General features: G+C 36.4%; 1 protein-coding gene across 3 annotated transcripts; it reads right to left on the bottom strand.

Annotated features, from left to right (window-relative positions):
* Positions 1–398: 398 nt before the first annotated feature.
* Ankrd46 (ankyrin repeat domain 46) lies at positions 399–27145 on the bottom strand. Of its 3 annotated transcripts, XM_013357484.4 has the most exons (5): positions 27034–27145; positions 10924–11025; positions 8451–8785; positions 7144–7302; positions 399–2356 (listed from the first exon to the last, which is right to left on the bottom strand). In XM_013357484.4, exons 3-5 carry the CDS (start codon positions 8759–8761, stop codon positions 2140–2142), a joined length of 687 nt encoding a protein of 228 aa, XP_013212938.1. In that variant the 5' UTR covers positions 8762–8785; positions 10924–11025; positions 27034–27145; the 3' UTR covers positions 399–2139. The 3 variants fall into 3 exon arrangements, with proteins under 3 accessions (XP_013212938.1, XP_005316353.1, XP_077872987.1); XM_005316296.5 differs by lacking the exon at positions 10924–11025; XM_078016861.1 differs by lacking the exons at positions 10924–11025; positions 27034–27145 and adding an exon at positions 26349–26410.
* Positions 27146–27587: the final 442 nt, after the last annotated feature.

Genomic DNA, 27587 nt, shown 5'->3' with positions numbered 1-27587 from the left:
GGATAGAGCCTCAATCTGGAATCCTAGCTCCACCATGGCCTGACTGTGTGACCTTGGGCTGGATGAATTACTTAACCTTCCCTGTGTCAGCTTTCTCATCTTATAAAACGGGGACATGTTGGGCCCTATGGGGTAAGAGAATGAAATGAGATGAGGCATGGAGAGTGACTTTGTCTAATTGGTAGGTGCTTAACCATGCTAGTTATTATCACTCTTTAAATCCACAAGCAATTCACTCAAATTAGTTTTGGAGCATTTATAAAACATGCATGAAAGTCTAGCTATCTATTATATCACTTTTAAAAAAAGCTTTGTTTTTCAAATAGCCAACTGCAATCCATTACAAAGTCCCGAAATGAAAAGAAAAACCATGACCCACTAAGAAAGCGGACTGTGACTAAGGATTTATAAATATTTTATTTGTGGTTTTACTTAATGCTGAATGCAGACAATACAAAGAAATCGGCACTGAAAAGGAAACATTAATCTTTAAAAAGTGTAATATATTTACATATATTGACAGTTTTGTATATGTTTAGGTTTACAAACAAATGTAAAACTAATTCCAAAGCTTTCATTCTGAATATACTTTGGTTCTTTTTTTTTCTTTTTTTGCTATACCAAGTATGATTAACTTTGTATCTAACCTAAAAGCAAGACTCTGCAAGCTGATCCTGAAACAAACAGTAAAGCAGGAATTTTAAAACAGCTCTTTAAGGGAGGATAAAGCCATATGAAAGAAAAAAGCCTCAATAACAGATATATAAATACAAAGGAGGAAATACCAAGAAGCAAAAAGAATCACAGAAGTACCAATTCTACACTAACTGTAATTTCTGATTCTAGCAACAATTCAACTAGCAGTAGCTTAGATGCTGTTGTTCTAGAAAATAAAGCCATTAATTCTTTCACTACAATTTTCAGACTTCACTCAATGGACAATTATTAAGCATTCAGATTCTTTTGTAATAACCTAAGAAGTGATTTATACATACAGAAACATTAACAAAAGAGGCCTTCAAACACACTGCTGAAAGCTGCAATATAGTCTGGGGGCCAGATATCAATGTACATGATGTTAGCAGTCAGAAAGAGTTGATGACACTCAGCACAATATGGCTCAGGGCTGTTAACTGAGGAGTACTCTACCCATTCCTGCCGTAGGAGAATTACTGACGTGGATGGGACTGCGACAAAAAGTCTGACAGGCCTCTAAATAGGACTCCACATTAAATAATTATGATACAACTGTGACAACACAGCTAGCTTATAGAACTGACGTTTTCAATGAAATAGCACTACAGAATTCTAGTGACAATTAAATATGAGAATTATTTTCCCCTGCTAACTATTCAGTACAAAAAGAGTTTGCTGACTGCATTTTTGATGAACAGGATACCTCTAATATATACACCAGAGGAAATTAGAAAGTGAGCAAAGTGAACTCCTTAAGTTGATTTTTTCAGATACTAACAAGCAAAGTAGTTTATAATAAACCAGAATCACCCTAAAGCAAAGATTAAATCAATCAGTTTTGAAGGAAATATAGTTCCTCTCAAAAGTTTTGTTTGGTTTGTGACTAGACTTCAAAATATTGAGATAAACCAAACAGATTCTAACAATATTAATTTGCTATACAAGATTTTTTCAAATGTACTCTAAGTTGAAAGGTTTTGCCCTCTCCCCAGAGAAAGTAAATAAAAAAGAAAAAAGGGGCTCTCGCAAAAATAAGCAAAACTAAAAACACCACCTAAACCATTCATAAAAAGAACACTTTTTTCTTTTTGGACACTTCAGTTGGTCCAAGATCAGGGTTTCTATCCAAAGGACTTCCTACCCTCTTCCCTTAGCTTCTATTCTCTAGTCATTTCCATATTTTTATCAAACAGGCTATGAGTAGATTTTCTTAAGAAGTCAGGTTGAGTGAGAGGTAGCATTAGGATGCCCTATACTTGACTATAGTATGAAGTTCAAATGAACACATTATTCTTCTAAAAGAATTACAATAAGTAAAAGTGCATAAAAAGAAATGTTCAGCTCTCGCTGCCTTGCAAAGAAAAATTAAGAAAAATTTTCAGAAACTGAGAATCAATGTTGGGAGCCAAGAAATAATCATTTGCCTCATCTCCTTGAGCTCCTTTAATGCACCAGTTCAGGCTGGTTTTCCACAAAGGGCAGCACTCCGCTCACATAGTAGGCAATGCCAAGAGACAGTAAAGCAATGACAAAGATCAGGAGCAGGACCCTCCAGAAGCCCAGATCCTCTACGAACTCCTGCCATGTGGTTCGAAAGCTGGAAAGGACTCCTTCACCTTGCTGTAGGTTGGGATTGAGGAGAGAATGGCTTTCCATGGCACTGTGGAAAGACAAAGAAAGACACATTTCACCCATTTCAAAAACATAAAACAGTAAATCATGTTATTTACAAAAGGCCAAACTTATAACACCAAAGTTACAAGAAAAAAACTGACTTATGTATATGCTCTCACTCACCTCCCTGATCATTCCCATATCCACAGGTATCTGGACAGTCTACCCCGAACTATAAATAGAGAAACTGAGCAATTATTACTTGGTTTAGTATCTAGCAGAATCAAATTAAAAATCCTAATCATATGTCCCAAGAGGAAGTCTTGACATAGTCAAATGAGTTGTTTTCATCAAGATATAAACACACTTAATATTTAGAAGATTCAGAATGAAAACTCCTAACTTGAAATTTTATGTGAATGAAAATAAGCATTTACATATAAGTGTGTGAATGTAAATGTTGAATGAGAATTTTAATTAATTTTAGTTCAATAATCTGATCAATGAAGGAATTACTTCTTCAAATGTAATTTTGTAACAATGGAAGCTTATTTCTCAGTCTGATGTACATGTGGACTGGTCCAGTCATTAGGAATTCTTAATAGTTTCTTCCTAGTGGTTTTGGCCTTGTCTTATAAAATAATATTGAATAAGGTAGTGCAAACACTATCAAAACATTGATTCTGATATTTAAAACACTGTCATTGAGAAATATGGCCAGAGAGAAAACAGAATGTCTACTTTGATATTTGAAGGAAGCACTATTATGAACTGAAAGCTTTATGAGATCAGCACCCATAGTTCTGTCACAACATGCAGGCCCTATAACATGATATCATTTAGACTAAAGCCATAAAGATGAGAATCTTAGGCATGAACTCTCTATTAGTTATAAAAGCTCATTACTATCCTTCCTATACCCTTTCTCTTCACATTCCTCCAACTATCTAGGCACAGAATAATGAAAACAACAAAACAATGTCTTTAGAGTCTTATTTACCACGAACTATGAAAATATACAAAACTGGCAGTTTTTTTTAATGCTACAACATTATTTTACTTCTTGGCACTGTTAACGAAAGGTCCTTTAACCTTTATTGGTATTAGGACTTCTCTAGTCACAGCCAGATGCCTTCCTCATGGGCCAGTCTGTTCAACATCCAAACTCTTTTCATATTAAAATTGCTTGCTCTCAGCCAGGTACAGTGATACACTCCTGTAATTTCAGCAATCAAGGAAGCTGAAAAAGGAGGATTGCAAATTCAAGGCCAACCTCGGCTGGCAACTTATTGAGATCCTGTCTCAAAATAAAAAATAAAAAAGGGCTTGGGATATATCTCAGTGGTAAAGTGCCTCTGGGTTCAGTACCAAAAATAAATAAATTTTAAAAATAAATAAAAGGGATGGGGAAGTGGCTTAATGGGATAGCACCCATGAGTTCAAATCCCAGTACTGGGAGGGTTGGGGGGAAGCAGCTTCATCTCTAAATAAGAGAAGACATTTTCAGTAGGGATCTACAATAATATGAGAATTGTATATAGATGTTTATACTGTGTATAGATGTTCATAGCAGCATTATTCATAATATCCCAGACATGGATCTACAATAATATGGGAACATTAGAACAAGCAAGTTTCAAAGATTAGAACATTGAGAAGAGCTGAACAAGTGTTAACCGTAAGCAGATCAAGTTCAGGACAGGTTTAGTTTGACCTATGTGAAGTTTTTTGACTGTCTGAGCGGACATGCTTTCATACTCAAAGATGTAAGATATCAAGTGAGCACTCTCTAGGAGATCAGGAAGCTCAGCCAAAATCAGATTTTCCTTTTGGTACTAGGTATTGAACCCAGGGGCACTTAACCACTCAGCCACATCCTCAATATATTTTTTTATATTGAGGCAGGGTTTTGCTAAGTTGCTTAGGGCCTCACTAAGTTGCTGAGGCTAGCTTTGAACTTGTGATCCTCTTGCCTCAGCCTCCCAAGTGACTGGTATTATAGGCATGCACCTCCATGACCAGCCCAATCAGATTTTTTAAAAAATATTTTTTAGTTGTCAATGGTCCTTTATTATTTTTTTTATTTATATGTGGTGCTGAGAATCAAACCCAGTGCCTCACATATGCTAGGCAAGCACTCCACTACTGAGTCACAACCCCAGCCTCCAATCAGAATTTTTGATAGAGAGATTATCTGATGAAATGCTTTCCACTGTTTGGAGGCTACCTGACTCTAGTGTAATTGTGTGTGCGTGTGTGTGTGTGTGTGTGTGTGTGTGTGTGTTTAATCTTTATTCTTAAACATTCTCCTACTTTTCTTGAGACATGATTTCACATGCTATAAAACTCATCTTTTAAAACTATAAAAGGGGCTTTTAGTACATTCACAAAGTTGTAAACTATCTCTACCATCTAATCCCAATATGTTTTCTTCATCTCTCTAAGAAACTCTGTACCCATCAGTTACTCCACATTGCTCCTCCCTGAAGCTCCTTGTAACCTTCCTGTCTTTGTGGATTTGCCTGTTCTAGAAAAATCATATAAGCAGAATCATATGCTATGTGGCCTTGTGTGCCTGGCTTCTATGCAGTATGTTTTCAATACTGCCTCATGTTGGAGCATGTATCAGATTTCATCTTTTTTTGGTGGATAATATTCCATTCAATGAACAGGTGACAGTTTGTTTATTCTTTCCTCAGTTGATAGGCTTGTGGTGGTTTCCATGTCTGGGATATTATGAATAATGCTGCTATGAACATCTATACACAAGTTTTTGTATGAACATATGATTTCAGTTGTCTCTTGTATGCACCTAGAAGTGAAATTGTTGGGCTGTTTTCTAAAGTGGTTGCACTAGTTTATGTTCTGTCCAGCAAAGTGAAGGTCCAATTTCTCCCTATCCTCCATAACAGCTATTACTGTCTGTAGATGGACACAATACCTTTATTTTATTTATTTATTTTTATGGTGTGCTGAGGTTCATATCCAATGCCTCACACGTGCCAGGTAAGCACGCTACCACTGAGCTACAGCCCTGGCCCCCGTCCGTGTTTTTGATTATAGTCATCCTAGTAGATGTGAAGTGATATTTCACTGTGGTTTTGATGTACATTTTCCTAATGACACTTCCTTTAAATTTAATTTATGCCTCAATCACTGCATTTGTACCACAACACTTCGGGGTCTAAATAAGGCAAGAAAGCCAGATAATAAAAGTATTAATGATTTAATTTTTGAAGAATTGGCTTTATGCAAAGGTGTAAATAATACAAATTCTCATGCTGAATTTAAATGACAGGTTTGTGAAAAAAATCAGGGGTAAATATTTGATATTGAGCCACTCAGCAACTATCACTTCTTAGTCAAGTAATTAAAAAGGAAAAAAAAAAGCTAAAAGTGTATTTCTGATAAAAAAGGATCCTGGAAACTGGCTAATAACAAAATAAAGGTCTCAAAAATACACCAAGTAAAAACACATTCATGGACATTTTTCATACTAAAGAAGCTTAAAATAATGTAATATTATTTTAGAAAGGTGAAGATAAATTTCAAATTATCTTGAAGGAACATGACCTTTAACAAAGAATAGTTAACATTGCTAAAGTGCTTACGACACTGACTGTTGACCCAGATCGTATAAGTGAGAGAAAAGGGCTTGCAAATGCATCTTTAACTTCATTTATCTAAAATTTGTCAGTTTTTGATGGTAACATGAAGAGCATGAGAACTTTAAGAGGTAAAACTCTTAAAATGCTTTAGGATAATAAAAAAATGAGTAAAAGTATCTAAACAAAGTAGACCTAAACTTGAAAGTGGCATTTTTAATGGTCCCCCATAGTATACCAGCCAGCACAGAAAGGAGAAGGAAGGCAATCATGGGTGCAAAGAAATCAGATGAAGGAAAGTTGATGATGAAAAACATTTCATTTAGAACCTACAGATACCTGATCCCAATGGTCTAAGTGACTGGTGTCACACTAAAGTGAAGTCCTGGTCAATCAGATATTAAGTGAACAGCTGATGTGGGCTCTCTTGTTCCATTTGTATTCTACAGAAAAATTTGGGAACAAACAGTAGTAAACTCATCACCCTTTTCACCCCACTGTATAATAGAGGCCAAAACTCCAGGGTGATCCACCAAACTGCATGCTACTAAAAACTAGGCCAGGCCTACTGACTTCCCTTGTTGAGCCAGTGAGGCTGCACAAAAGATAATTTGCCATCTTTTCAAAACTTCCTGAACCGTGTTCTCTGCTGCCTCCAGATGAAAAGTGATGAGATATTTAGGACCTCATCAGTCACCACATCTTAGCTTCAATTACTTAGAGAAACCCAACTTTTATTAGTTCTAACTCTTATGAAAGCCACTTTCAATGACTGAATTGTGCCTGTGTTCAGTCTTATCTATTTTCCCTCTTCTTATTTCTCAATTCTACTTCCCTATCCTTGAAACTATCTTTTTGATCTTTCTAATATTGTCCAAGTTCTCAGTCTTATCTTTCTCTTCCTTTTTTGAAATTTGATTCTTTTTGTGATCTGTACTTAAAATTCTCAAATTCCTGTTTCCTTCTGTCAGATTCAGATTTTAACTATCTCTTCTCCCTTGTACTGCTAATATAGCAGGTAGCTGGCTGAACATTATGTGCATGGAGCATGAAAGTACTTTCTGTTAAAAGCTTCTTAATTGTAATCTGAATATGTAAAGACCTATATAGAGTTCAAAGATAAGTAAAAACCCTGCACTTGAGAGCAAAGAAACCAAATTCACTGAGGTCCTACAAAAATATCCAGGTACTTAGTGACTTGCCCCTTAAAAACTTATATCTCAAGTACCTTTCACTCTCAGCTGTCTGCATGGTCTCCAGTTTTGAGTGGGTTCCTCTGTTAAATCCTTTTACCTCCTGTTCTTCCAAAGATTCCAGCAATCGGATGACATCTTTATTCACTCCCCTGCGCTTTGCCAGAACTAAAGGAGTAGCACCTTGATGATTGCTAAGAAAATTCATAAAAATAAAGATATATAAGTAGTTATATTATCCTGTTAGTTCTTACTTGTTTAGATCTCAGTGAAGAAATGCGATCAATTAACTCAAAATAAACTTTGTAGCACAGCCAATGTTCAAGCCAGAAGCTGATGCTTGAATCAACCTACTTTCTTCCTTCCAGAGAAAAGGAAAAGGAGAATCCACAAGCAAAAGAATGGGTAAATGACAGTAAATAAAAAGAGAACATCTCAGAGATTAATGGGACAGTCTAGTTCTAGACTCACTGTTATTAGACACATTTTATTTTTAAAATCTTAAAAGAATTTTTTAAAAAGCTACTTTTGTTCACTCAGCTATTTAACAGTAGTGCCAAGACAGAACCCTAATCACACTGCATCCTACAGTTAATTCCCACCACATTCTGTCCTGCAGTAACAGAATCATTTACTGTCTTGTTCAGGTTCAGGAGCACTGCAGCATCAATAAACCAGGGCAGCAAGTAACTGTCACTTAAACCTCAAACTCAGTTTTAAAGGTTGCCTGACATCTTTCTCATTCAAGAAACAGGCTATTACTAAATCAAATAAAAACCCATTATTTCACCAAACTTCCTCAGTCCAAAGACCCTGAGCCCCAGAGAGATTATGAAGTTGGTATATTATGTGACAGAAGGCAAATGAACTTTGGAGTCAGGAACTAAGTTCACATTCCAGCTCTGTCCCTCATAGCTGTGTGATCTCTTCTCAACTCCTTCATGTAAAAAATGAAGAGAATAAATTACTTTAAAAGCTACTGGTTCTGAGGATGAAATGAATTGCAACGTAAGCAACACAGTCTAGCTCACAATAGATTACCTTCTTTCCTTCTTTCCCGTCTTTAGTTCTTTCCTTCTTTCCCCATCTTAACTATGCAATTAATTAGTAGAAACTAGCCACAATTTTCATTATTATACTGCTTCAGCATAAATCTAGAAGTTAGTCTCTTGTTCTCTCACTTGCCTAACAAGATCAAGATCTCACTGTCTTCAATGCTTTCCTGAACCTGTCATTACAACTGATCAATGAGGAAACAAAATCAAGACTCTTGAGATTAGACCACTGGTTTAAAGACTAATGATAAAAAATTACTAGACTTCAAAAACTACAAAGAACTTACCATATATCAATTTTGAGTCCATTGGAAACTAAGAATTGGATGGTATCCACATGGCCACAGAGATGAAGAGCTGTGTTTCCTTGGTAATCTGTGGCTAGAAGGTCAGCACCAAATTTATGCAACAGTTGGCAGATGTCTACATTCCCTCGGGCTGCTGCAAGGTGAAGGCCTGTCCTGCCCCTGCTGTCACGGATATTTGGGTCAAAGCCACTTTCCAGAAGCCGTTTAGAATAGTTAAAGTCTCCATCAATACAGGCTTGTAGCAAGGGCACATTAGTTTGAGAAGAATCATTTACAAAAACGTAGGACATTGTTCTAATGTGAACAGGATATGCCTGTAATAAAATACGAGGTGAGTGAGATTTGATGAAGTCAAACTGAATCAAGACAATGAAGTCAACCATGAAAGTACTATTTCTTATCCTCTTGGCCGCTTGCCTATAATAAAATTTCTTTACTGAACAGAAAAAACAATAAGAAAGTTATCAATTATATTTTATTTTTCATTAGAATATACCATTTTCTTCACATTTGTTAGATCAAAATTACAATTAAATAATTATGAAGCTCTGTTTTGCTTTTTACCATGTAAGTAATTCATTTTCATATATTTGCTTTTCCTTGTATTTGTGATATTTTATATGGTAAACAAAATTACCTGAATAAAAAAAAATTAACTTAATTGGCACTCAATAAGGACTTGTTAGAATGTTGTTATTTATAGCACAAATTTCAAGTTTTCATAGAAGAGAAAAGTTAAAGAAAATAATAAACTGAATTTAAAAACTGGAAATATCATGAAATCAACACAGATTCACATACATTTTGACATTATCAACCCCATTGTGCTGTGTTGTGTGGTCATCTCAATACATGATTTCGATAAACTCCCACTATCTGAAGACAAGAGAAATGAGAAAAAGTAGGCCTTCCTGGGAATGTAGAGGTGGGACAACAGCAGCAATCCCAACTGTGCCCACTGTAACGTCTCTCTCTTTCTCTCTCTCTCTCTTTTCCCCTTGGTTCACTGAAGAAAAAGTTCAAGCCTGTCAAAGAAAATTTTAATAGGAAACTAAAAACAAACCAAATCAAGATAATATAAAAGCTGAGAAGAATGCATTTACAGAGATTTCTTTCTTACTCTAAGGTTACAAGAGCCTGGGCACAAATGGGCACAGTTTGCATTTCTCAGGAGAAGTCTTTCTTTCTGGAACACTAAGGGAACTAACTGGATGCTAGCCCAATCTCATCTTGTGTCTAGCTCCAGGGCATTCAGGAAAGTAGGACTGGCTGTGGATTCTGGTGGGACTGTTGGCCCACCCTCGTTTTAGTCTGTTTCTGCAGCAGAGTCACCATCCATCCAGGTCTGGGCTAACTTTACACTGAACTCTGCTGCTGCTGTGGGTTCTCTGGGGGAAAGAGAGGCAGTAACATAGACTGAGGCCCTGCTCTGATTCAGGCACCAACTCAAGGCTTTTTAATGAACTTTACCTAAATTTCCCAAACATTCCATGGTAAGGCTTATTATTCTTAAATTTCAGTGAGAGTCACTGTAGAATTTTTAAGTCATTAAAATCATTATTCATTCAGAAAATGACTTGGATAGCAGCATGGAGGGACTGGATTAAAGAGGAAAATACTAAAGGTAGGGAGATCAATGAATAGGTTAATGTAGCAATCTAGGCAAGAAATGATGAGAGTCTGACCTAAGATAGCAGCAGGGAGGAGGGGACATCCTGGAGAACAGATGACTCAGTCGATATGACTGAGTGGATGTGATGAGAGTGCACCTGGTCAAGATGATTCCAAATAAGGGGAGAAAGTGCTTATGATCAAGAATTATAGAGGTCAAGATGAAATAAAGTTCAGATTATAATACTAAATAATGATTTTTTTAAAAAATTAACTCCATGAAAAGAATTTACTCAATAAAATAGGAACCTATTTTGGAGGGTAATCTCCCCATTTTCCCCTATAGTATTTACTGGTTTGGATAATAAAAATAGGTTTTCACAAACTTTTGAAAAAATATAACACCATATATCAAGTGCTTTTTGATAAGTAATATATTCTGTCTAAATTCTGTAAGAATAGATACTGAAAAAAGATCTCCTTGGTGTTTTGACTCAAATATAGTAAGAATTCTCATGACTGTCAGAATGGGATTCCTTTTTAGTGTGGGCTCAATGTTTTGAACAACTAACAATTAAAAAAAAAAAACCTGTTCTGAAATTTAAAAAAAACAAGAAGATAAGCCTTTCTTTTCTATTCAATTTTAGCTCAGAATAAGTGTAGTGAATTTTGTCACCTTCTTTGTCCCTGAGAAACTTGCAAACCTTACCCCCATGTTTACTAAGCCCAATACAGATGAACAGTGTTGTTCATCTTGATCACAGAATCTCCTCTAACATGAGGCCACAGGTCACTAAGGGTTTCACATACTGTGAGGGAGTCCCCAGCAGAAAGTACTTACGCCAGGTATAAGATCAGAACTTTCCTCCAGTGGCCACTCAACAGTTTCTCTGAATTCTTAAGCAGGTTCAACAAAAATATTCAGTAATGTGCCAGCAAGGATCTACATACAATAAAAAAAATTTTAAGTTATAGCTAAAGTGTGGCATGAGAAAGAATGTGCTGTCTATTGCACACCGACAGACCCAGTGGGGCCTGTGGGCATTCTCCAGAAAACCTGCATGTGGCAGCAGCTCTTCAGGCTAGTGAAGTAATTGACCAGGAATAAAGCAGTGAAAAGAAAGAAAGGAAGGGCTTAATGTGGAGCTGCAATGTTGCCCACAAACAAGAAAGCATGAAAGAAGAAAAATGAAAATATGTGCCATCAGCAGAGAACAAACTAGGTTCCAAAAATATACTCGCGGTCTTTTTTTTTTTTTGTACCAGGGATTGAACCCAGGGGCACTCAACTACTGATCCACACCCCCAGCCCTATTTTTTTTTTTTTTTGTATTTTATTTAGAGACAGGGTCTCACTGAGTTGCTTAGCACCTTGTTGGCTGCTGAAGCTAGCTTTGAATTCATGATCCTCCTGGCTCAGCCTCCCAAGCCACTTGGATTACAGGCCTGCACCACTGCACCTGGCTCACAAATGTACTCGCAATCATTTTTTGGAATTCAGAATGCATACCTTTTTACATTATAAATAGAGGCTGGCTCCCAAATCATACCACAAAAGCACTGTTTTACTTCTTTAAACTCTTTTTGAGGTGCTGGGAATTGAACCCACAGCCTTACACCTGATAGGCAAGTACTCTACCACTGAGCCACATTTCTAATCCTTAAAAAAGCTTTTTTTTTTTTTTTGTACAAGAGATTGAACCCAGGGGTGCTTACCACTGAGCCACATCACCAGCCCTTTTTTATTTTTATCAGAGACAGGGTCTCACTGAGTTGCTTAGGGCCTCAATAAGTTGCTGAGGCTAGGTTGGAACTCACGATCCTCTTGCCTCAGCCTCCCAAGTTGCTGTGATTTCAGGCATGCACTACAATTCTTGGCTTACAAAAGCATTTTTTAGAAATAAAATACTATTTATGAAAGTGTGGAGGAACAGTGAAAACAGCCAAGAGGATACAGTTAAGAAAAAAATACTTTTATATGGGTGTGGTGGCACTTGCTTTCACAGGTGGGGAAAGTGGGGAGAGACATAAGACATGGTCTGACTCTCCTCAAAGAGATTACCCTTAGGAGCGTACAACAGAGAGGAAGTTTTCCTGTTGGTTGGAGGCTGTCAGGAGCTTGACCACTTCACCTAGAATACGAGTGGAGCTGAAATTCCTGGGTTGGAACCCCAGCTCAGCTACTTACCAGCTGTATGACTCCAGCACTCAATATGCAAGTTATTCTCCTCACAGGCTGAGCACAATACTCTGCTTTACTGAAGAAAGCTTGCCTAGAACCTCAATCCTTTAGTATCAGGGCAGCTTCTAGGATTGAGGAGATATCTAGATAACTCCTCCACCCCACCTCCCCTCAAGAGTGAACTGGTTCCTGGCAGGGGAAAATCACCAGGCCTGGTGCATGAAGAGTCCATAGTAGAAGTGGCTATGCCCCAGAAATATGCTGGTTGTTCACCAGGCCCCAGCATCCTAAGGGACAGGGCCTATAATGGAAGGTGTTTGCAGACTGGTTCAGAGGTAGACACACTGGGATTGTAAAACAGAACTGGGGGTCAGGTGTTGGACAACTGGTGCAACCTGACAATTTAAACTCATGCTCTGTGCAACTGCCTGATGGCCTTCATTAAATCAATCATCCTTTCAGATGAGGTGGCCACCTAGAACTAAACAAGTGCTTATTTATTTAGATTCAGACAAGAGCTGTTAATGCCAAACAGCTCTTGTCTGAATCTAAATAAACCAATGAGAGGTTTATGTGGGAGCCTGAGTCAATGACTTGATAGAAAGTTCTAATATTCTTTTTCTTTTATTACTCAAACTTTAGACCCACAATCTTAGGCCAATTATTAAAACTTTAAGATTATATTCTATTTTTTAAAAATAATTCAGCCTTTATTTTATTTGTTTTTATGTGGTATTGAAAATTGAACCCAGGGCCTCACTCATGCTAGGTAAGTGCTTTACCACTGAGCTACAACCCCAGTCCTAAGATCAAATTCTTGATGGTTAGGATCTAATGGAGATAAGATATTCTATTTAAATATATACTGTACTTTAAAGTGGTCTTCTATATCTACTATACATAATGTATTGATTTATTTTTCATTTTGAAAAGTCACTGAGAAAGATAAGATTAAGTGCTACATTCCTTGGTCCCAATGAACAAACTGTATTATCCTCATATAGCATTTTTTTTTTCTTCTTCTTCTTCTTAAAGGGTCTAGCTAAGCTGTTTAGGGTCTTGCTAATTTGCTGAGGCTAGTTTTGAACTTGTCTTCCTCCTGCTTTAGCCTTCCAAGTCATTGGGATTACAGGTGTGTGCTACTGCTCCCAGCTCCTATATAGCAATTTTAATCAGAGATCAAAGCATCAGACACTTCATTAAAATGCAAGGAAAAAATGGCACAGCTGGAGAGACCTTATCAGATCTTACTGCCTACTTTTCTAATGTCAAAGAAAAGGACTAAAACTGAGAAAATGAATCATATATATTAAATGGAGCATCAAAATCTGTATTTTCTATACCTGAATGGGTTATTTTCATCCTTTAAAAAGGATTCTGTTGTGTCAAAGTATAGAATAACCACAAAGAACCTTGAAACAAGAATCATTTCAGATGAAGTCATTAAATCCTAACTACTAGTACTTTAGAATGACCGTTCTTGAAACCTAAGCTCCAGGGTGTGGATATAGCTCAGTGATACAGATAGAATGCTTGTGTGCCTGAAGGCCCTGGGTTCAATCCTCAGCACTACAAAATAAACAAACAACAGCAAACAACACCTTCTAAAAAGCAAAACAAACAAACAAACAGTAAGCTCTGCACATTCTCACAGATGTTAGGTAAGAAAAAAAAAGTTATATAGTTTATCTTAAACTAAAGATGAATTTTAAAAGACTGGGAAATAAATTAATTAATTGTATGGCCAGGATTCCAATTAATTAATTGGAATGGCCAGGATTCCAATCCCTTGAGTCTTCTGTCCTAAATAAAGATAAACTATGAAAATATATACTTTGGGTTCTTGAAAAAGAAAAGGGACATCCTCTTTCTGAAAGTGTAGTAACAAGTAAATTAAAAAGAGGAATTGAGACTATATCCTTTTAGGATATCCCAGTACTCTGAAAAACATTAGAGGAAAGACATTTTTTAAGTAGAATCTTCTAAATTATATTTTCAAAATACAAAAATAATAAACATTCAAAAAGAGCAATTTTGAGATAGAGCTGAATCCACCACTAACAGATATACTTTTTACTTTATACCTAAATTTGTAAAGAGTATACACTTTGTGGTATATGTAACATTTTAGTCTACTTTGGCTGTGTCTAAAATTCCCATTATTGTGATTTTTTTCAACAAGATATCAATTACTCCATAATTAAAATTTCATTAACACAGTAAAGAAGAAAATCAATTTGAAATGTGTGAATAATTTTTATAATAGGGGGTTCATTATGTAATAGGCAGTTCATTATGTAAACATAAACTTAAAAGTTCATATACTAATTAAAACTAGGTTAATCAGGTATTACTTAATAGATGTTGTTACGAATTTAAGCTTAATAAAAAGAAAAAGAATATGGTTTTTTGTCTGTTATTAGTTGTTATAATATTTTTGACACTTATTAAACCATTATACTGCAGATACTAAGTGTTTTTCCTATGATAATTAATTTAACCCTTTCAGAAACCTTATAAGGTTAAGTACTAAAATTATCCTCATTGCATGAGTGAAAACACCAAGTTATTACGTTTGTTTTGTAAGATTCTTCTTTACATAATGAAATAGCTTAGCAAACTTGTCTACCAAAGATTATGTAAAGGTAAATATTAGTCTAACATATACATTCCAAATTAACTCCCTATAACCATTTCATTCAAAGTGAACTTCTTTCTAAACCATAGTAAAATACTATCCAGAGATGTTTCTTCCTTTATAGGAAACAGCCTAGCACACATATTCTGAAGTAACCCTTTGTAATCATCTCATACAGAGTAAGCTTTTTAAAGTGTGTAAAAAAAAATAACATATTTGGAAATCTCTTCTATATGCAGGAAATGACTCATTTTTCTCAAGTATTTAATGGTTGACATAAAAAGAAAAGCCTTAACTAAATTCTTCTTTCTCCCAGAAAAATCAAAAAACACCAACCAAGGATTTCTGATGTATTTCTGTATAGATATTTGTTACTATTTTGTTTGAATTATTAAAGTTTAGTTATAATTCAACTTTTAGAAATCATATTAGCTTAAAATAAATAAATTGCTCACAAAATTAATACTGCTTTAAAAAAAAAAACAGGGATTAAACCAAGGGGTGTTTTAACCATTAAATCACTTCCCCAACCCTTTTTTATGTGTTATTAGAGATAGGGTCTCACTGAGTTGCTGAGGTTAGGTCTGAACTCGTGATCCTCCTGCCTCAGCCTCCTGAGTTGGCTGGAATTACAGACATGTGTCACTATGCCTGGCTGATATTTTGTTTTACTCTAATACTTTTCAGTATTTTGAAGAATCTTTATTATATAATTTTGCCACATTTAAAATTCTTAGCAAGGGATCTCCTCCCTAGGAAGTTTCAGTTTATTTATTTTGAGTACTGGGGAATGAACCCAGGGTGCTCTAGTACGAGCTACATCCCCAGGTCCTTATTTATTTATTTATTTTTTTGAGATAGGATCTTGCTAAGCTTTTGAGGCTGGCCTCAAACTTCCTATCCTCCTGCCTCAGACTCCCAAATTGCTGGGATTACAAGTGTGTGCCACCACACCTGGTGAAGTTTCTAGTTTATAATCTGTAACCATATAATGAAAAATTAAATAAGCATTGGAAGATCAATTGGAAGTTTTTTCTATACATGTATTACTTCTGTAATAAAGTTAATTAATTTTTTTAAAATGACATTTTTTTTCCTAGAAACAGCAGTACTTTATTCAAATGGCTTAATGGTGCCACCTTGTGGCCTACCTACTTTTTGAGTTCAGCTTTAGCACCTGGTAAGTTGAAAAACAAAAGGAACACTTTTGGGCAACCCCAACCTTTGTCTCTTTTTCTTCTCACTTGAATAAATCCTCTTTTACACTCAAAAAAAAAAAAAAAAAAAAGCAGCACCTTTGAAAGTTTTCTTCATTTCATTTCAGTTACTTATCATAAACATCACTGATTATAAACTTGTAAAAATTCAGAATTGGGATAAAGTTAAATTTTTCTTTTAGAAAACATTTACCAAGAAAATTTATAGGATAAGTGATTCCAGCTATTCTAAAATCCAAACCTCATTAAAGTCACCTTAGCAGACTAATGTATATATAAAGTACTAATTAATGACATTTTAATTCATTTATTCAGTGTTTCAAAATATAGGAACTACAATTTTTACAAAATTTTCCTTATTTTCTAAATATCTCACAAAATTTAAACCAGTTGGAAGGCACAAGATTGTGTTCTTGGAAGAAACTTAACTATTTCCTTGAGATATTGTAGAGCTGGAAGGGTCATCCAGGGTCATCCAACCTAATCTCTTCATTTTACTAATAAGGATACTCAGAATCAGAGAGCTGCAACTTCACAGGCTACTGTACTCATTACCCATCACCCCCAAGGTTCTAATCCTATACATTATTCACTGTAGGAATATAAAGTATATTGCCTTCAATATGATAGTTTATTTTTCACAATTCTATTGTAATTTGTCCCCTTCTACACTCTAAATTTGTGCTAGGTGAGTGCTAGCATCCTTCATGCAAAGTATGCATTCTAGTGACAAGAGGATAGACAAGGGCCTTCCTCCCTGGATTAGACCACCCCACAGATGATTTCTGAGGTGTGGACTCATATATAAAGCTACACACATCACTCTAGTCTACTACATTTATGGCACAGGTAGAACCTTAAAATTCAGGAACTCCTTATATGCCCTTATTGAACCTACATTATACCCCAACTTCTAGTGGCCCTTGTAAATAAGTAGGACATACAATAAAAACAACAACTAGAGAGTAGACTAAGAAACCAACTTAGCCAAATGACCAAAGTGGTATGTAAAGGAGCAAAAGCTATGTGATGGAGATAAGCTAGGCTTTTCAACAAATGATGCTAGAGTTAATGGACATTTGTGGTATAAGAAAACATACTTGGTCTTTGTTCCTGACTGTAGTCACAGAGCTAAAATCATTAGAATTTCTTTAGAAAAGTGTCTCCTGCTGTTTGTAAGAAGCCCTTTCAACTACACTTGAGTTTGTGCTAATGAGCTGTTTCATTAGCACAACCTTACCCTATCTATCTCCTGATTTGTAGCCTTTATAACATTAACAAAAATACATAAAATGATCAAAATTTGACAGAAAAATTCACTACATATGGAGAAATTTCCTCTTTCTGCCCACTGGATATAATAAGCTTTAAAGATGAGACCCTTGCAGGAAGAAATAAATGGCTGATAAGGAAGAGAGCTTAGGAGTGCCTGACACCTTAAAGGGAGCCTTTCGTTCTTTTTTTGCTTTTGGCTAGGAGTAACCTACTGGGGAGGCATCTTTTGATGCCCAGTAAAAAAAGTAGAAAGTCTATGCTTATAGATGGCCCTAGGTTCAAGAAAGAAAAATGGATTACCCTCACCTAGGTTTCCTAGCCCAGATTATGAGGATGATAGGCAGAAGTTGTATTTTTTGGCTAAAGTTTTCCTTAAGCTGTCACTTAGGAATCTAAACAAGAAGTGGGAAACACCAATATTCTAATGCAGAACTGACTCACTCAGCAGTCCCAATAGCTTCAGCAGAATAATGATTTTGAGTGGAAGAGCAATGAATGACAACAGTTTTCTTCCTGATTGAGACTTGGTGTCTCCACTAAAATGGCAGATCTATGAGTTGGCTTTGTTTACATCTAGTACTCAGAGAGTTCCGAGAAATCTTTCAGAAATGGGAACAGACAATAATAAAACCCTATACCAGTTTCTGATGGAACTATTTTTAGACAGCTCAGAGACCCATCAGGCCATCGTGCCAATGTGGAGAAGAAAAGAGTAGTCAGTGACTAAGGATCTCAAGTTTTAATAGCTACATGGCTCTTCTAGACTTGCTGTATTCCAGGCATGTCTATTAAATAAATAGTTTTTGGGGGGATTTTGTACACTGTCAATTAAAATAGCTTGCTAGTTTTAGCAAATTCAAGCCTCATTTTCCTTCTAGCTCTCCTCAATTTCTCAAAACTACTTAAAATTTTGTCATTTGCTCTTTGACAAATACCAAGGACACTGGAAATAATACATTAAAAATAAAAGTTCTATATGGCCTGAGGTTAGGAGCATGATAAACTATAAAACTTGAGAATTATTTTTAAGAAACTTTAAATGATTGTTACTCTGAGTTTTTGTTCTGGTACTAAAGAGAAATGCATTAAGAATTATGATAGGCAAGCTGTTCTTTAAAATGCTATCAAAAGATCATGACTTCATAGTCTTCAAACAATAAACAGAAAAATAAGTTTCTTATTTTTAAAAAAATAGAACAAATCTACTTCCAAAATTCACAAGTTTTTGATTTGGGGAAATGATCTATAGTATGAAATGTTTAGTCTCTTAAATTGCAGAAAGTATACGAACAGACACAGCTGGGTATGATGGAGCATGCCTGAAATCCCAATGACTCAGAAGGCTGAAGCAGGAGGATTGCAAGTTTGATACCAATCTCAGCAACTTAGCAAGAGCCTAAGCAACTTAGCAAGACCCTGTCTCAAAATAAAAATGAGCCAGGGATGTGGCTTAGTGGTTAAGCACTCCTGGGTTTGTGACAAGGAAATACACAAAAAAAGCAGACACAGAAATAAGAACGAATTAAATACAAATTTAAGTTCAAGTTAAAATACACAATACCTTTATTTTTATTCAGTGTTGTGGATCAAACCTCACATGTGCTAGTCAAGCGCTCTACCACTGAGCTACAACCCCAGCCCTCAAGTTAAAAATTTACCACTGATGTTTTAGCATATCTCCTGTAGCAATACTAACACAAATGTATCTAAAATATTATCTATCATTTAATACCATGTCCTTCCATACAACTTCTATCTTCTTTAGCCCAAATTTTAGTTTTCAATTAGCTTATTTAATGATTTTAGGTATGTAATTTACCCACATAAAATAATAAACCCAAGAGTTCCTCAAACTTCTTAACCTAAAATACCTTTATCTCTACTTCACCTCAGTTGCCCTTACTTGGATTTTGCACATTTGGAAGTTAGTTCCACCACCCAGACCTTGACCCACAACTCCATCAGGATCTTCATCTTTTCTACTCCCTTACACTATGAATTTTTCATTCGTTTCTCAATCTCTCCTTTAGCCCCCTTCTGCCCACCCCAAGCAGGAAGAAATCTGCCTGTGCAACCGACTCTAATTCTATTCAGCCAGCTTCTAAGGCAGATCACTGAAATTGTTCAATATGAAGGCTTTCAGATTGGTTTCTTTCACTTAGGAACATGCATTTAAGAGCCAGTACATGACTATAACCCTAGCTACTCTGGAGGCTGAAGCAGGTTGATTCAATCTGAGGCCTGCCTGAGGAACACAGCAAGACACTACCCCCTGCCACCTACCAAAAAAGAGAAAAAAGGAAAGAAAAGAATGCACATGCATTTAAGTTTATTCTATTTCTTTCATAGCTTGACAGTTCATTCCTCCATAGTGCTGAATATTACACTTTCTGAATGTGCCACAGTTTACTCATTCAACTACTGAATGGCATCTTGGTTGCTTCCAACTGTTGGCAATTTTGAAAAAAAAGCTACTGTAAACACCGTGGGCAGGTTTTTGTGTGGACCTATGTTTTTAACTCCTCTGCAAACAAAGATGGTTTTATTTCCTTTCCAATCTGTACAGCTTTTATGTCCTTATCTTTTTGTACTGCTTCATCTATGATTTCCAATACGGTGTTGAAAGGCAGTGGTAAGAGAGAACATCTTTGCCTTGTTCTTGATTTTAATGGAAATGCTTCAAGTTTCTCACTGTTAAGTATGATGTTAGCTGTTTTGTCTATATGCTTTATCAAATTGATGAAGTTTCCCTTTATTCCAAGTTTACTGACAGATTCGGTTTTTATCATAAACAAATACTGGATTTTGTTAAATGCTTTTTTTTGGGCATCTACTTGATCATGTGATTTCTTCTTCTTTATTGATGTAACGAATTACATTGACTTTCAAATGTTGAAACTACCCTAGGGGACCTGGGATAAACCCCATTTGGTGGTGGTATATAACTTTTATATTGTTGAATTTAACTTGCTAATATTTTGTTAAAGATTTTTGTGAGTGCTTCCCGTCTGTAATTATTTTTTTTTCTTGCAATGTCTTTGGTTTTGGTTTAGGATAATACTACACTAACAAAATGAATTAAGTATTCCCTTAGCCTCCATAATTTGTGAGAGCTGGTATAACTTTTTCTTTAAATATCTGGTAGAATTCATCATCCTGGCGCTGTTTTAGAAGAAGGTTGGTTTTTATTCAATTTCTTTGAAAAATATAGGTTTATTCAAATAGTCTATTTCTTCTTGTTTGAATTTTGATCGTTATATCTTTTAAGCAACTGGCTCATTTTATCTAAGCTATCAACTTTGTGGGTATAGAGTTCATTTCTTTTATTATCCTTTTAATGTCTATGGGGTCCGTAGTGATGCTCTTTCATTCCTAATATCAGTAATTTGTGTTCTTTCTTGGTTTATTTTAAAAAAAAATCACAAACAGCATTTGGTTTGACTGATAAGTAACTTCCTATTTTTAATTTCACTGATTGTTCTAATTCTTATTTATTTATTTTCCTCTTAATTTGGATTTTATTGCTCTTCTTCTAGCTTCCTAAGGTAGGAATTTAGATGATTTTACATCTTCTTTTCTCATATGCGTTCAATGCTATAAATTTCCCTCTAAGCACTGCTTTTGCTGTATCCCACAGATTTTGATGTTTTCATTTTCATTTAATTAGTAATATTAATTTCTCTAGAAATTTCTTCAAGCCATGTGTTATTAATCTCCAAGTATTTTGAGTATTTTCCAGCTATCTTTGTTATTGGTATTTAATTTAATTGCTTTGTGCTCTGAAAGTAGATACTATATTACTTCTGTTTTTTCACATTTGTTAAAGTGTGTTTTATGGCTATGAATGTGGCCTATCTTGGTGAATGTTTCACATCCTTGAGAAGAATGTGCATTCTGCCATTTTGGAAGCAACAGTCTAAGATGTCAATTATACCCAGTTGATCAATGGTGTTGCTGAGTTCAAATATGTCCTTAATGGCTTTCTGTCTGCTGGACCTGTCCATTTCTGATAGAAGTGTGTTAAAGTCTCTGACTAGAATAACAGATTCATCTATTTAGCCTTCCAGTCATACCAGTTTTTGCCTCATGTACTTCGATGCTATTTCTGGGCACATACACCTTAAGGATGTTACATTTTCTTGAAGAATTGTTCCCCTTTATCATTATTCAATGACTTTCTTAATCTCTGATAGCTTTCCTTGCTCTGACTGAAATTATCATAGCCACTCTTGCTTTTTTAAAAATTAGTTTTGGCATGATCCCTTTCTCTATCCACTTACTTTTAATCTACATGTCATCAGATTTAAAACGTCTTTATTACAGACAACATATAGCTGCATTTTGTTTGTTTGTTGATCGACACATAATGTTTATGCATATTTATGAGGGACAATGTACAATGTGATTTTGACTCATGTATATATTAGAAAGGTATCTTGCTTTTTTTGATCCAATTTTTTAATTGATACATTTATGCCACTGATATATAAAATGACTATTGATATAGCTTGGTTAATATATTAGACAACATATATATTCATTACTATTTTCTACTCATTGACTTTATTCTTTGTTCCTATTTTTATCTTTCACTCTTTTTTCTGCCTTTTGTGGTTTTAATTGAGAATTTTATATTTTTCCATTTTTCTCTCTTAGCATATTGGGTATTTAAAAAAAAACCTTTGGGAGCATATTTTTATACAAATTTTTCTAGCTGCTGAAAGATCTCACTGTATTAACTGGAAGCAATATAATGGTACTGTAATTTCACATTGTCTGATTCCTTCAAAACTTAAAATATTCTCTCTCTTCTTTGAGATCTCTTTGACTAATTCCTTTTTTTCCCTTTTTTTTTCTTTCTTCCTTTTTCTTTTTTTTGTAGCAGAGTTTGAACTGAAGGGTGCTTAACCAATGAGCCACATCCCCAGCCATTTTTATTTTGAGACAGGGTCTCACTAGATTGCTTAAAGCCTTCCTAAATTGCTGAGGCTGGCTTTGAACCTGTGATCCCCCTCCCTCAGTCTCCTCCCAAGTCACTGGGATTACAGGCATGAGCCACCACACCTAGCAACATTGATTCTTTATTTTACAGAAACTGAAATCTTATTGATGAGTTTTAGCTTTTGTGTCAAAGAAAAATTCTCAATTTGTCATCTCTTAATTTCATCAGGGTTATGTGAATCAATTTCAATACTGTCAATTTCACACTTTACTTGGAAACTCTGAACTTAGAATTATTTTGTAATAAAACATTTGATATGTATTAGTATTTGCAAAAATTATTTTTAAATAAACTACTGCTTTTATTTTTATAACTGGCTTTTAAAATACAATTTTTAAAATATGTCCACAATTCTTTGATATACCTCTGTTCAGTAGGTAGAACTTTATTCTGCTTCCTGTCTATATGGGCCAGATTTATTAACTCACATCTAACAAACAGAATATGGTGAAAGGGGCTTCCAGGACTAGGTCACAAAAGACACTGTAGCTCTTGTGTATCACTAGCTCTGAATAAGGCAAGATACCATGTTATATGACACTTAAGTAGTACTTCAAAGGAGACTATGTTGTGAGGCACTGAGTCCTCTTGCCTTAGCAAGGAATTGAAGGTTCATTTTGTCTTGGTTTTGAAAACTATACATTATTACGATTATTAGCAGTAGAACAGTTATTTTATTTCCATCAATCATTGATAAAATAATCCAAGTCTAGCTACTAAGTAGCTGAAGTTAGAAGTAAAAATGAATAATAATGAATGAATATAATGCTTTCAAATAATTTATAAAAGATTCACAGCTAACTTCTCCTCAAAGACTTGTCCAAACTTGCAATCCCCAATTCCTTTTCTCCTATTTGCTCTTGAAACAACACCAATCAGGTTCTCTCCCTCTTACTCTTGAAAGTACTCTGCAAGGTTGCCAATGACCTTCATATTGCCAATGGCAATAGTTATCTTCTAGTCTTCACTTCATCAGACTTGACAAATCAGCAGAAGGCAATACTGTTGATCACTTCCTCCTTGATAAACTCTATAACTTTGGCCTTCAGCACTCCATACTCACCTTCTTTTCCACCTACCTTCAAAAGCTTCTTCCTGGTCTCCTCTGAACTTGACTTCTTTTTCTTTGTTTTTGGTACTGAGGATTTAAACCCAGGGTCACTTAACCATACTCAGCCACATCCCCAGCCCTTTTTATATTTTACTGGGGCTGGCTCTGAACTCTCAATACTTCTGCCTCAACTGCCTGAGCCGATGGTATTACAGGTGTGCACCATCACATCTGGCTCCTCTGAACTTCTTAATCCTGCCCATTTGTGAACACAGAAAGTTCCCCAGCTCAATCCTCATTTCCTCAGATTATATCTCAATTTCACAGTCTCAAATGCAGTCTTTCTACTGATGTGCAAATTTCTACTCCCATTTAAACCTTGCCTTTGAATTCTAGTCTCTCATCACCCATTTGAATAGGCATCTTAAATCTAACTAAATTAAACTGATTCCTGCTTCATCCACCTGCAGATACCTCTCCACCTTTGGTCTTTTTATCTCAGTATATAGCCACTGCATCCTTTCAATAGCTCAGGACAAAGGCCATGCCATGCTTCAGTCTTTCATTCTCTCATTCCAGTCCATCCATTATCAATCCTGTCAATCCTCCTGGAATATGACTGCTTCTTACTATATAGTCCTCCTTTATCCATGGTTGCTTTCCATGGCTTCAGTTACCCAGGGTCAACTGTGGTCTGAAATATCAAATGAAAAATTCCATAAATAATTCCTAAGTTTTAAATTGCACCATTCTATGTAGTAATGAAATCTCAAGCACCCAACTCTGTTCCCAATGGAACATAAAGCATCTTTTTGTTCAGTGTATCATTTCTGTATATGCTACCAGCCCTTTAGTCACTTAGTAGCTTTCTCAGTTATCAGATCAACTGTTGCAGTATCAATGTTGTATATGCTTATATTCAAGTAACCCCTATATAGTAGTCTACATCACTATGCCTATGTCATTCACCTTGCTTCATCTCATCACATAGGCATTGTGTCACAAGAAGGGTGAGTATAGTATATCAGAAATTTTGAGAGAGACCACATTCACAAAACTTTTATTATAGTGTAATGTTATAATTCTTATTTTATTATTGTTTTTAAATCTCTTACTAATGCCTAATTTATAAAGTAAATTTTTATCATAGGTATGTATGTATAGGAAAACACAGCAAACTATACGTGGGATTTGGTCCCATCCAAGGTTTCAAGCATCCACTAGAGGTATTGAAACATATTCTTCACAAATAAGAAGTAACTATGGTACCTCTATTACTACCACCTGGTCTAAGACACTACCATTACTTATATTATAGCACCACCTCCTGACTGGTCTCTGTTTCCAGGCTAGCTCTTACAGTTGATTCTGAACATAGCTGCCACAGTGATACTTTAAAAACATTGTCAGATCCCCCTCATTCCTCTGTTCAGATCCCTGTTACCACCTTCCTCCTTATTGGAAGTAAAAGTCAAAGTCTTTACCAGGATCCATTAGGTTTTTGACCTCATCCTCCTCTCCCCCCCCCATGCCCATCCCCACTATCCATCTGTTCAAACCCAATGGGCTCCTTGCTGGGCCTCCAATAAAGCTGGCAGATTCTGGGCTTTTGTACTCACTTGATATGCTCTTCCTCTGATGGATCATGGTTATTCCACACTCCTTCACTTCACTCAGGAGCGTTCTCTAAGGCACTAATCCTTATTTTAAAACACATTTGCTCCTTCCATGGCACTTCCTATCCCTCTTAACTACTTTTTCTTCTTAGCAACTGTTACCACCTAACTGGATATATTTTAATTCTTAATTTGTTTATCATCCCTGCCTTATTCTGGTAGAATATTAGCTCTGTGTGCAAAAGAAATTTGTTTTGTCACTCTTAAACTTTAGAATGGCATCTACCCATGAAAGGTAATCTGTATACATTTGCTGTTGAATGTTGAATGAATATTGAATACACAAACTCAAATCCTGAGAAGGCTAACAGACTTGGGATGCTATAATATCCAACCTCTTTCCACAATGGGAAATACAATTTCCAGTCTAACAATGATAGGAACTGTGAAAATCCTTTATCTTCCATATTAACTAATTTAATTTGCTCTAAGTAACACAGTGAAAGTCTATTTTTTTTTAATTTCACAGCCTCTCTTTAATATGCTTTGTAGAGCCTGTTAAATATTAACTTACTGTTATATCAAAAAATCTTTAATTTCTTTCTGATATTGCTAACATAATATTGTGAAAGCTACGTGAAATCATCAAAACTGATATGGAAACAGAAGTAATGAAGCACGTTAACAACCAAACAGGTCTCTCTCTATTTCAAATCAGATTGTACTGAAGTAGTGAGGCCCACAATCCAATATTAACTTCATTATCACTATAATCCTTGGTGAGCAAACATTTTTCTCACTAAACTCCTTTTAAATAAAAAGTAGTTGGTACAGGACTCTTGCTTATAGTCACGAATATTAAGTCTGAGAGAAATCAGTTTGAGCTACAAATCAAATTAGTAAATAAAAAATTACAGGAAATTACCATGTTTGGACCAATAACAGAAGGAGACAATAGAATAAGGGAGATGAAGCTCAAATTCTGCTCATCCTTTGCCAGTTGCCTGACCTCCCACAAGTTAATTTTGACTGTGCTTCAGCTTCCTTATCTGCAAGTTGGAAATGGTATCTTATAACATTGTGCAAGGATTCAATAAAATTAGTAGTATTTAAAACACTTGGCACAACAGTGACACAAAATAAGCACTGAAGATAGCTACTATTGTAATATAAAGAAAATCATCCCCACAACACTGATAAAACAGCTCTTTAAACCAAGAATCTCCTAGGCAACTACTGTTCCCTGAAGAATGAAAAGTGTTACAATTCAGTGGCACACGTTTACCTTATGTTTGACAGCCAATTCTGAACACAGTGGAACGTTCTAAAGAATAAATGCCTTTTTCTCAAGGCAGCTGGACAATCTGGAAAGAAAATGATCTACTTCTTAGCACTGCATATTAATTAGGAGTGGAGGTCTGTGATCACCTGAGGCCTAAGTGGAAAGTGTGCAAATTCTGTCTTATCACGGGCACTCCAGGGCCACATGCCATTCTGGACAGTGCACTCACATCTCCACAGCTTCCATTTACCGACTCCTCATTACTTTCCGTGCAGATGAAAGCACTGTGGGTGTCCTAGGACCCGGGCAGGCTTCCGCACAGACTCCCGCTGAACCCCGCGGAGCGCGTCCCCACCGCCCCAGGTCTCCCCACCGCGGCCGCGGGTGCACAGGACACCCTCCCCGGACAAGCACAACCATGGTCCGCAAAAGCAAGCATGAACCCTCGTGGACCTTTTCCCGGCCCTAACCGACAGCACAGCCCGCGAGGAAGCCCCCTCGGACCCGCGACGGCCCCCTCGGCCTGGCTCCCCGCGGCCACCGGGCAAGGTTCGGGGAGCCCGGCGCCTTCGCTTTTCAGGGCCCACGGCCAGGTCTCAGGCCCGGCTCTGCGGGCCTGATTCAGGGCTGGCATGGGGATATCAGGGATTCCCGCCCAGGTACAGCCTCGGGCCCCTGGCCCAGTTACCTGTGAGACAAGCAGCGGCGACAGCGGCAGCAGCACCTCCCAGCTGGCAGCAGAGGAGGAGTTCGTCCACTGAGACAGACAGAGTGCTCGCCGGGCCAGAGCGGCCTAGCTGCACGGCTGCCGGCGCGCCCCCTGCAGGTGGGAGGTCTGCGCAGCGGCTCGGCCTGCTCCGAAATAAGGGAAGATCATCTAACAGAGGTTTATCCAGTTGGAGCCTGAGAGCATTTTGCACTTTTTACCTCCTTTTCTAAGTATACGTTCTACCCCCTCGATTAAATGGAGGTTTCAAAGGCAAGGTCAGTTTTATTAGGTGTTATAAGCATCAATAAATAGTTGCTGGCTACTAGGCACATCTTGCACAGAACCCAAATAGCAATAGCCAACTAATGGCTAATAGTTCTTATTCTAAAATAGGACCCAGATTTATTTTTCAAAAACAGATTGAATGTTCACACCTCACTTTATAGTAGTCCTTGACTTTTTGCAACATGTCTACAGCCAAAACTAAAAGTGTGGTGGGAAGTTCATGACCCAAACATTCTTTCATGTAAAAC

Source organism: Ictidomys tridecemlineatus, chromosome 7, assembly GCF_052094955.1.
Source record: "Ictidomys tridecemlineatus isolate mIctTri1 chromosome 7, mIctTri1.hap1, whole genome shotgun sequence".
Lineage (NCBI taxonomy): Eukaryota > Metazoa > Chordata > Mammalia > Rodentia > Sciuridae > Ictidomys > Ictidomys tridecemlineatus.
The sequence above is the reverse complement of the archived record's forward strand: the minus strand, read 5'-3'. Positions and strand labels throughout refer to the sequence as shown.